General features: G+C 39.1%; 1 protein-coding gene across 2 annotated transcripts; it reads right to left on the bottom strand.

Moving 5' to 3' along the window:
- Positions 1–3,356: 3,356 nt before the first annotated feature.
- On the bottom strand, positions 3,357–8,759 carry LOC107830901 (uncharacterized). Of its 2 annotated transcripts, none has more exons than XM_016658578.2 (5): positions 8,163–8,759; positions 4,744–4,880; positions 4,580–4,629; positions 4,397–4,471; positions 3,357–4,217 (listed from the first exon to the last, which is right to left on the bottom strand). In XM_016658578.2, the coding sequence occupies exons 1-5, from the start codon at positions 8,635–8,637 to the stop codon at positions 3,896–3,898; spliced, it is 1,059 nt and encodes a 352-aa protein (XP_016514064.2). In that variant the 5' UTR covers positions 8,638–8,759; the 3' UTR covers positions 3,357–3,895. The 2 variants fall into 2 exon arrangements, with proteins under 2 accessions (XP_016514064.2, XP_016514066.2); XM_016658580.2 differs by having other exon boundaries at positions 4,744–4,877; positions 8,163–8,757.
- Positions 8,760–9,440: the final 681 nt, after the last annotated feature.

The following is a 9,440-nucleotide window of genomic DNA, read 5'->3' as shown; positions in this document are numbered from 1 at the left end:
GTTTATCCTCCTGGATAGCAATCAAGCTAGAAACTACAAGAATACTATTTAAATCCAATCCATGTGGACACGATATTTTACTATACTATCTTTTACTAGCGAGCACAATTTAAGTGTGTGTTTTACGCTTGTCACTTGCCTAGTATTGCGATAGGCACCATTATGACATGTGAGATTTAGGTTGTGGCAAGTTGCTATCAGAGCCTAGGTTAAATAGGTCTCATGAGTCAAGAGCGGGTTTAGTAGTGTCTTGCAGATCGGTACGGAGACGTCTGTACTTATCTTCGAGAGGCTGCCAAACCATTAGGAAAACTTCACTTTCTTGTATTCTTGTCGTGTTAATTTGTTGATTCCGGAAATAAAACTTTTGTTATTCTATTCTCTCATAGATGATGGGACACGTGGGTCTCACCATCTGGTTGCAGTTACTAAGGCCCAAGTGGGTCCCGTTATGGGCGATGAGGAGCAGACGAGACTATAGAGGTTCAGGAGGCTCAAGCCTCCATCATTCAGTGGGGCTGAGTCAGAGGATGCTCAGGACTTCTTGGATAGGTGCCAGCGAATTCTTCGCACGGCGGATATTCTGGAGACTAGTGGGGTCTCATTTTTACGTTTGAGCTTTCGGGGACAACCTTCAAATGGTGGGAGACCTATGAGTGTGGAGCAGGCCAGCCGGTGCTGCACCACTTTCATGGCACGCCTTCTCCGTTCTCTTCTTGGAGAAGTTTGTGCCACCGACCCGCAGGGAGGAGTTGCGTAGGCAGTTTGAGCAGCTATGCCAGGAGGGTATGTCCGTGACCCAGTACGAGATGAGATTTTCAGAGTTGTCTCGTCATGCGATCTGGTTGGTTCCCATAGAGAGGGAGAGGATTAGGAGGTTTATTGATGGCCTCAACTATGGACTGCGCTTTGTTATGACTCCATAGAATGTATCAGGTGCTAGGTTCAACGAGGTGGTTGATATTGCTCGGCGGCTAGAGATGGTCCATAGTCAGGAGCGTGACGAGAGAGAGGCCAAGAGGCCTCGTGGTTCGGGTGGTTTCAGCGGTGTTTTTTCTGGGGTCAGTCCCACCATAGCAGGGGTCTTCCTTATAGACCCGCTCAGATGGGTCGTCTGGTTCATCGTAGCGTATCAGCTAGCCATGGTTCATACAGTACTTGTCTGGGTCAGTCATTTCTCAGTACCCTCCCAGCTCAGAGTTCATCTCGTGCTCCATCATTTCAGGGTTCATCTGTGCCAGACCCCTCTAGTAGTTATTCTGGTTCTCGGGGTCCGCTTCAATACTTTCCACCATTGTCAGAGTGTGGTTTCTTTGAGTGTGGAGATTTTGGTCATGTGAAGAGGCATTGTCCCCGCCTTTTGGGAGGTCCAATTCAGCAGAGTAGTCAAGCTGTTAGTTACTTCACCACCCGCTCAGCCAGCTTGGGGTGGTGCTCAGGCAGCTAGAGGTCGCCCTAGAGAGGGAGGCTGATCAGGTGGAGGTCAGGTTCGATTCTATGCTATTCTTACCAGGCCAGAGGTCGTTGGTTTAGACACAGTGATCACATGTATTGTCTCAGTATGCCATAGGGATGCTTCTATATTATTTGAACTTGGTTCCAGTTATTCGTATGTATCATCATATATTTCTCGTTATTTGGATATGTCCCGTAAGTCCTTAGTTTCACCTGTTCATGCATCTACGTCGGTGGGCGATACAATTGTTGTGGACTGTATATATCGGTCGTGTGAGGTGACCATTGGGGAATTGGAGAATAGAGTTGATCTCTTATTTCTTAGTATGGTTCATTTCAACGTGATTTTGGGTATGGATTGGTTGTCCCCATGTCATGCTATTCTGGATTGTCACGCTAAGACCGTGACGTTGGCGGTGCAGGGATTGCCGAGGATCGAGTGGTGACGTTCTCTAGATTATGTTCCCAGTATGGTGATTTCTTATCTGAAAGCCCAATGGATGGTTGGGAAGGGGTGTCTATCATATTTGGCCTTTGTGAGGGACGTTGGTGCTGATACTCCTACTATTGATTCTGTCCCGGTGGTGCGAGACTTTTCCGATGTGTTTCCTGCAGACCTGTCGGGCATGCCACCCAATATGGATATTGATTTTGGTATTGACTTGGTGTCGGGCACTCAGCCCATTTTTATTCCTCCGTATCGTATGGCACCAACAGAGTTGAAGGAATTGAAAGAGCAACTTCAAGAGCTTTTTTATAAGGGATTTATTAGGCCTAGTGTGTCGCCTTGGGGTGCACCAGTTTTGTTTGTGAAGAAGAGGGATGGTACTATGCGGATGTGCATCAACTATAGGCAGTTGAACAAAGTTACAATTAAGAACAAGTATCCTTTGCCGCGCATTGATGATATATTTGACCAGCTTTAGGGAGCTAGAGTATTCTCTAAGATTGATTTGAGGTCTGGGTATCACCAGTTGAAGATTCGGGACTCGGATATTCTGAAGACGGCATTCAAGACCCGCTATGGTCATTATGAGTTCCTTGTGATGCCTTTTGGGCTAACCAACGCCCTAGCAGCATTCATGCATCTGATGAACAATGTTTTCCAGCCATATCTTGATTCGTTTGTCATAGTATTTATTGATGATATCCTGGTGTACTCATGTAGCCAGGAGGAGCATGCACATCATTTGAGGATTGTACTACAGAGGTTGAGGGAGGAGAAGCTTTATGCCAAGTTCTCCAAGTATGAGTTTTGGCTCAGTTCGGTGGCATTCTTGGGGCACGTGATGTCCAGCGAGGGGATTAAGGTGGAATTAAAGAAGATAAAGGCGGTTCAGAGTTGGCCCAGACCATTTTCAGCTATTGAGATTCGGAGCTTTCTCGGCTTGGCCGGATATTATCATCGCTTCGTGGAGGGTTTCTCGTCCATTGCAACGCCTTTGACCAGGTTGACCCAGAAGGGTGCTCCATTCAGGTGGTCGGATGAGTGTGAGGAGAGCTTTCAGAAGGTCAAGACTGCCTTGACCACATCTCCAGTTCTAGTTTTACCTTCAGCGTCGAGTTCTTATACAGTGTATTGTAATTCTTCTCGGATTGGTATTGGGTGTCTTGATTTTATTATTTTCATGGCCCGGTGAAAGAGGTCAAGATCTTACTAAAATAAACTGCATTTTTCTTTTAATAATTGTTGTGCTTGGGCAAACTTTCATGCTACTCAACTATTCCATCAGCACGACTTATGGTTTGGGCGAATGGAACGAAATCACCGAGCGGCAATTTTGGCCCTTTTCGCTTATTTTGTTAGTCAGTCAAAAACTGCACCTTGCATTAGCTATTTGTCGACATGTTTGGACTAGAACTTTTTCATATAGAGGCAACATGCATGTGAATTCTGTGTTATGTCAAAATCTGAAAAATAAAAAAATGAAAATGGCTAGAAGAGTTTCTCCAATATTCAATCTGTGCAGTAATATTCACAAATAATAATTAAAAAAAAAAACAGCTAAGTAAAACCATAAATGTTCATTGGTGTTAGCAGCCTATATAGCTCGAGCATCTCCCCAAGAATGAATGACAAGAGATCCCTTCAAAGAATCCTCCTTCCTCCACCAACTCTTGTATCAAGACTTATTACTAGTACAAGAAACTTCTTGCTGGTATCAGATCATCCTCTAAATAATTGTTTAGAGCAGTTTAGCAGGAAAGCGTTGATCAAACCAAGCAAGAAGAGGCTTAGTTTTGACAGAAGGAAGGGATCGCCACCTAAAACCGCAAGCAACAGAGATGAGGAGTCAAAATTAAGGGGAAAAGTTTAACAAGAAATCCACTGCTTCTTTGGATTCTCCTGGACTGGTCACACGACTCTGAGGTTCATTTCATTTGAAGTATAAGAAAATTTAGAAACCTCAAGAGCCATGACCCTCAAATTTTCTGTGTCCTAAAGTTCTACATGCTCCTCTCTCTGCAGTCGCCATGCCAATGCAGCATCGTCATCCTGGCTTGGTAACTCTCTCCTTGTCCTGAAACTTACTGAACTTTGTCTTCTCAAAGAATGAAAATTCCTTCTTCGTAGACTTCGAGCGCTATATGCTGTTCCGCTTCTTGAAATATTAGAATAACTAGCAATTGTTACTGAACTTTGATGCTCAGCTTCTCCACCATCTAAAACTCCTGCTGCTTTTCTTGCTTCTACTTCCTTAGGAAACAGTAGTTGAATTGTATTCCAAAGGCCTGTGTTTACAGTGCAAAAATTTCCGTTGCTGCAAAATCAAGTGCAGGATGATCAAGCCTCAAATAAAAACCTTTTCTAAAAAACTTAAAATTTTCGATGAGGCAATTCACCCAACTCAACTAGAAGTACAAAGTATAATCCTTTCCCTTCTTAATAATACTATCTCTACTCCAGCTTTGGTAAATTTTTTAGAAATCCTAAAGATACCTGATAAGCTGCCTGCACTTGGGGCATCGTGTCCCGCATATATCAGCAGCAGATCTCAGACACTTCTCACAGAAACTATAGACATGATTGAACCAAATAAGTAAAATAACCAATTATTGAGAAGCTCTAAATGGTATTTGCTTTATGAATTTGAGTTAATGAGGATGTCCATTTAGATTGTACCTGTGTCCACAAGAAGTGGTACTGGGTTCATAACAAATCTCCAAACAAATCTGCAAATACAAATGAACAACTCTAATATGAAATTGGAACCAGCATAAAAAAAGATCCCTTTACTGAGAGAGAAAAAGGTGATTTAAGTTCCAAGAATGAGCTGAGACTCTTACAGCACAAGAAAGCTCTTCACGAAGTCGATCCATGCACAGACTGGCTGAACTAGAAGATGAAACAAAAGAGCCCTGTTCTTCTGACACTTCAACTCCTTCCTTATCTCCTTTTCCAGTGGATTTTGGCTTTGTTTCTGCTAGATGGTGAAACAGAAATTATTTAATATAGTAAGATGTTGAGATTAAACTTGTCTTATTGGTACACTTAACATTAGGTGCAGAGGTGTATAACTTTCACGTAGAAAATCAAGAGAACCTTTAATGTTAGAGAACCCTAAATAATTTGTCTCAGATTATTGAATATCAGAATGTGAATAGGTCCAAATCAAACAGAAAGGATATTAAGAATTCAAATGATGGACTCAACTAATTTGGGATTGAAGAGTAGTTGTTGTAGTATTTACTACTAGTATCTGTTACGCATTGGAGTTGCTAACTTTATTATTTGCATAGTCCCGGGCAAAGCGACAAGACACAAGCTTTACCAAACAAACAAGAGGTAGAGTTAAAAAGGACTTTCTGAGCTAAGACTGGATTTTTATGAGGACAAATTTAAAATTTGTAGTATTTTTAACTTGACAAGTATGAATAGCTCTTTGAGGACTTGTATTAAACACACAACTTAAATCTAGGATTTACATTTTCTTTGGTGCAAAGCAACCAGATACAAGCTTTACCGAACAGACACGAGACAAAAATAAAAAAAGTGTTAAGAATAGAATTGTACTTAGAGTGAATGTTTATCTTTTAAAGAGTTTGTTACTTTGTGGCTAAGTCATTTTCCCCCTATAAATAGAGGGACTTTACCCCATTGTAAATCATCTGAAATTCAATAAGAATTACCCCTCTTTTCCTTGTAATATTATTCTTTTCCTTATTGTTTTATTTCACGTTATCAGCACGAGACTCTACCGTCTCAAGAAGCTTTTTGAGAAGATTAAGGTATAACTTTTCTCCTCTTTTAATTATGACTGATATTTTTTTTTGATATTGCACCGGTGTCCGAGTCTCTTTGAGCCCCGACTAATCCCGGGGGTGCACAGGACCTCGGCAAGGAGTTTCCCGCAAGTGCACCACAGTTAATTCAGGTTTTACCCAGTCCGATGGCCCTCAGAAATTGTTTGCACCCAGTGGGTTTCGAACTTGAGACCTTGAAAGAGAGCAAACCCCAAGACTCAAGTCAATTGCCACCAGGCCAACCCATTGAAATTATGACTGATATTATGAAAAGAAAGTTCGTTACCCTTGAAATTTCGGGAAAGAACTATATCCCATATGGTGTTGGCTGCTCAAATCCATTTAGATGCAATGAGTCTTGGAGACGCCATTAAAGATAAAAATAAAGCATCTACCCAAGACTGTGCTAAGGCCTTGATTTTTTTGCGTCATCACCTAGATGAAGGGTTGAAAATAAAATATCTCACAGTCAAAGATCCACTTGTTTTGTGAAATGGCTTAAAGGAAAGATATGACAACTTAAAGTTGGTCACTCTGCCACAAGCACGATATGATTGGGCTCATATGAGGCTCTAAGACTTTAAGTCTGTTTCTGAATATAATTCTGCGATATTCAGAATTACTTCTAAATTGAAACTCTGTAGAGATAGTATCACTGACTATGATATGCTTGAAAAAACGTTCACAACGTTTCAAAGAATGTTTCAGTTTCTGTGGAGATAGTATCACTGACTATGATATGCTTGAAAAAACGTTCACTAACGTTTCAAACAATGTTTCAGTTTGCCTTCTTCATCATGCGAGTTGACTATTAGTTTACAAGATCTTGCATATTCACCCAATCTTATTGAGACCTTGATAACTAAAACAATTTCATATTAATTTGAAATGATGTATATTTGGTATGCTTTCGTTCTTTTACCATGAAGGTGCTTAGTTGCATTACTTGCATTGGTATCCTCGATTTCTGATCTCGTTAACAATACATGTATATGAGGTTAACATAAATTCTTTTCCTTCGGAGATTTGCATATCTTAGACCCAAATGGCTATTGAATTTAATGTTGCTATAGAAAATGTTAAGAGCTACTAGGAATCAATTTTACGTCAGACAACAGAATTGTACTAGTAATTAAGCACTAACCAATTGGTTACCAATTTTACATCTTCCATCTTCGTGGTATATGTTCTATGGATGTATTTAGAGTTAACGACCTCAAAAAGAAAAAGGTAATTGTTTGTATCATAATCAGAGTTTGCTCGAAATTGCATTAAAAGGTCATTATTGAATCATTGATTTAACTTTGTTTCTTTTCCCTTTTCTCTGAAAATACTAATGTTTATTCGTTCGTATATTTCTTTTGTATGTCAAATTATGAGAAGCAAATATGGATATCTCACAAAGCAAACTTGGATCAAAGTTCAATTACAGAAATATTTTGTTTAATTGATTCATGTACATATTTCTCTCATTTAAGTATGTGTAAGGCAGATGTTACTACAATTTCTGGTAGTAGTAATCTAATTGAAGGCTCTGGAAGAGCTATTATAACTCTGCCTAGGGGAACAATGTTTATCATGGATAATGCAATGTTCTCCTCCAAGTCCAATAGGAACTTGTTGAGTTTTAAAGATATCCGCCGAAATGGATATCATATTGAGACAATAGATGAAAATAATCTTGAATATCTCATCGTTACCAAGAATGTCTCTGGCCAGAAAAGGGTTATTGAGAAGTTCCTATTTTTATCTTGTGGCCTGAATTGGACAAGAATTAGTGCAATTGAGGCACATTCTACCGTAAACCAAAAGGTTACTAATTCCAATACTTTTGTACTTTGGCATGATCGATTGGGACATCCTGGATCAATTATGATGAGACGAATTGTAGAAAACTCAAATGGGCATCCATTAAAGAATTTAAAGATTCTTTTAATGAATTTTCTTACACTTCTTGTTATCAGGGCAAGTTAATTATTAGACTATCACCAACAAAGGTTGGAATTGAGTCCCCCGCGTTTTTGGAATTGTACTTGGAGTGAAAGTCTATCTTTTAGAGAGTTTGTTACTTTGTGGCTAAGTCATTTTCCCTCCTATAAATAGAGAAACTTTAGCCCACTATAAATCATCTGAAATTCAATAAGAATTACCTCTCTTTTCCATGCAATATTATTCTTTTCCTTATTGTTTTATTTCAAAAAGACCTTTTTTTAGCCAAGGTTGGATTTTTATTAGCACGATATTAAACTTGTGTTTTTATTACCTTGACTAGTATGAGTAGCTCTTTGAGGACTTCTACCACACACAAAAATTAAATCTAGGGTTTACTTTTTCTGGGGGCAAAGCAACAAGATACAAGCTTTACCAAACAGACAAGAGATAGAGATAAGAAATGTCCTTATATTTTTTAGCCAAGATTGAAATTTTATGAGAACAAATTCAAACTTTGTGGTATTTTTTACCTTTAGAAGTATCAGAAGCTCTTTCAGGACTTTCATCAAACACTTGAACCACATTATTGTTTTCTTCTGCGTTTTCCTCGGCACCTCCAACTTTAAGTTCCGGAAAATCCTCGTCCCAATTAAAAACAGCTCCAAGTTCAGGAAAATCGATGTCCCAATTGAAACGTACTCCTCCACGTTTGTACCAGTTGTAATAATACACCGGTGAGAAAGTAAATTGAACAGGATTTTCAAAGTAGTTTTCTTCGGTAGGTTTTGACAGGTCGTATGGTGGATGCACACTCGCTGATAATATAGACCCATCTTCGAATTCAATTAAATAGCGACCGATTTTGGTAAAATCATAATGATAAGCATATGGAGCCTGATAAGAACTGTCACTGAACTCGACGAAACTGAGAATGTCATTAACATAGTGATAAGCATATGGATATGGCGGCTCACTACTGCTGCTAGATTCGAGCAAGTCGGCCATGGCAGCGGAATGGAAGCAGAAAGAGAAATAGAAAAGGGGAATAGCAGAGAGTAGAGAAAAGGAAAATAAGGAGGATAGAAGAAATGGTCTTATGTACGGGGGCTGGACTGCTGTAGTCTTGATACGAGGGAGACTGGTCCGCCTTTTCAGGAATGTAAGAGCCTACATAATAAATTTTTCACTTTTTTTCAAAAGAATTTAGTTTTTTTTTTAAATTAACGTTTGTTCATAAAATTAAATTTTCAAATTTTCACTGAAAAAATTTGTAGATAATAAATTGCGTCGAGAAAATAAAATCAAAACCGAAAAATATTACAACAATCGTAGTATTTGATTTCAAATCATTTGAGTGTACAATCTCTATGAATCTTCTGATTCTTCTTTTTAACATTAAATAAAAGAGACTTCGAGCTTAATCTTGAATTTTATTTTATTTTAATCCAAGTGCTTGAAGCTTGATATTGATCTTGATGCATTTTTAATCCAAATGCTTGCAATTTGTTCTTGAATTTTCGTCATGATCTTTTAATCCTTAGAACACTTGAATGCTTGTAATTTTTAAAGAAATCCGCAGCGTTTGATCCACGAGCTCTCTCTAGCTTCTTGTTATAACTTCTATTCCCTTTACTAAGTTATGAAGACCCCTATTTATAGTTGTGAAAGGAGGAGTTATGACAAGAACAAACTCTTTCCGACCAATCAAAATTAAAGTATGGCATGGCCGCATTTGATAGGCTAGAACATGTCACATGTACATGTGGCGCGGTTTCATTGGCATTCTAATGTGACTTGATATGCCTTTT

Source organism: Nicotiana tabacum, chromosome 17 (genome assembly GCF_000715075.1).
Source record: "Nicotiana tabacum cultivar K326 chromosome 17, ASM71507v2, whole genome shotgun sequence".
Taxonomy (NCBI): Eukaryota; Viridiplantae; Streptophyta; class Magnoliopsida; order Solanales; family Solanaceae; genus Nicotiana; species Nicotiana tabacum.
The sequence above is the reverse complement of the archived record's forward strand: the minus strand, read 5'-3'. Positions and strand labels throughout refer to the sequence as shown.

Coding starts and splice junctions, on each gene's coding strand:
- LOC107830901 (XM_016658578.2), bottom strand. CDS start 8,637: ATGGCCGACTTGCTCGAATCTAGCAGCAGTAGTGAGCCGCCATATCCA. Junction 4,881..8,162: donor AGCTTCTGATACTTCTAAAG/GTAAAAAATACC, acceptor TTCACCATCTAG/CAGAAACAAAGCCAAAATCC. Junction 4,630..4,743: donor GTGAAGAGCTTTCTTGTGCT/GTAAGAGTCTCA, acceptor TTGTATTTGCAG/ATTTGTTTGGAGATTTGTTA.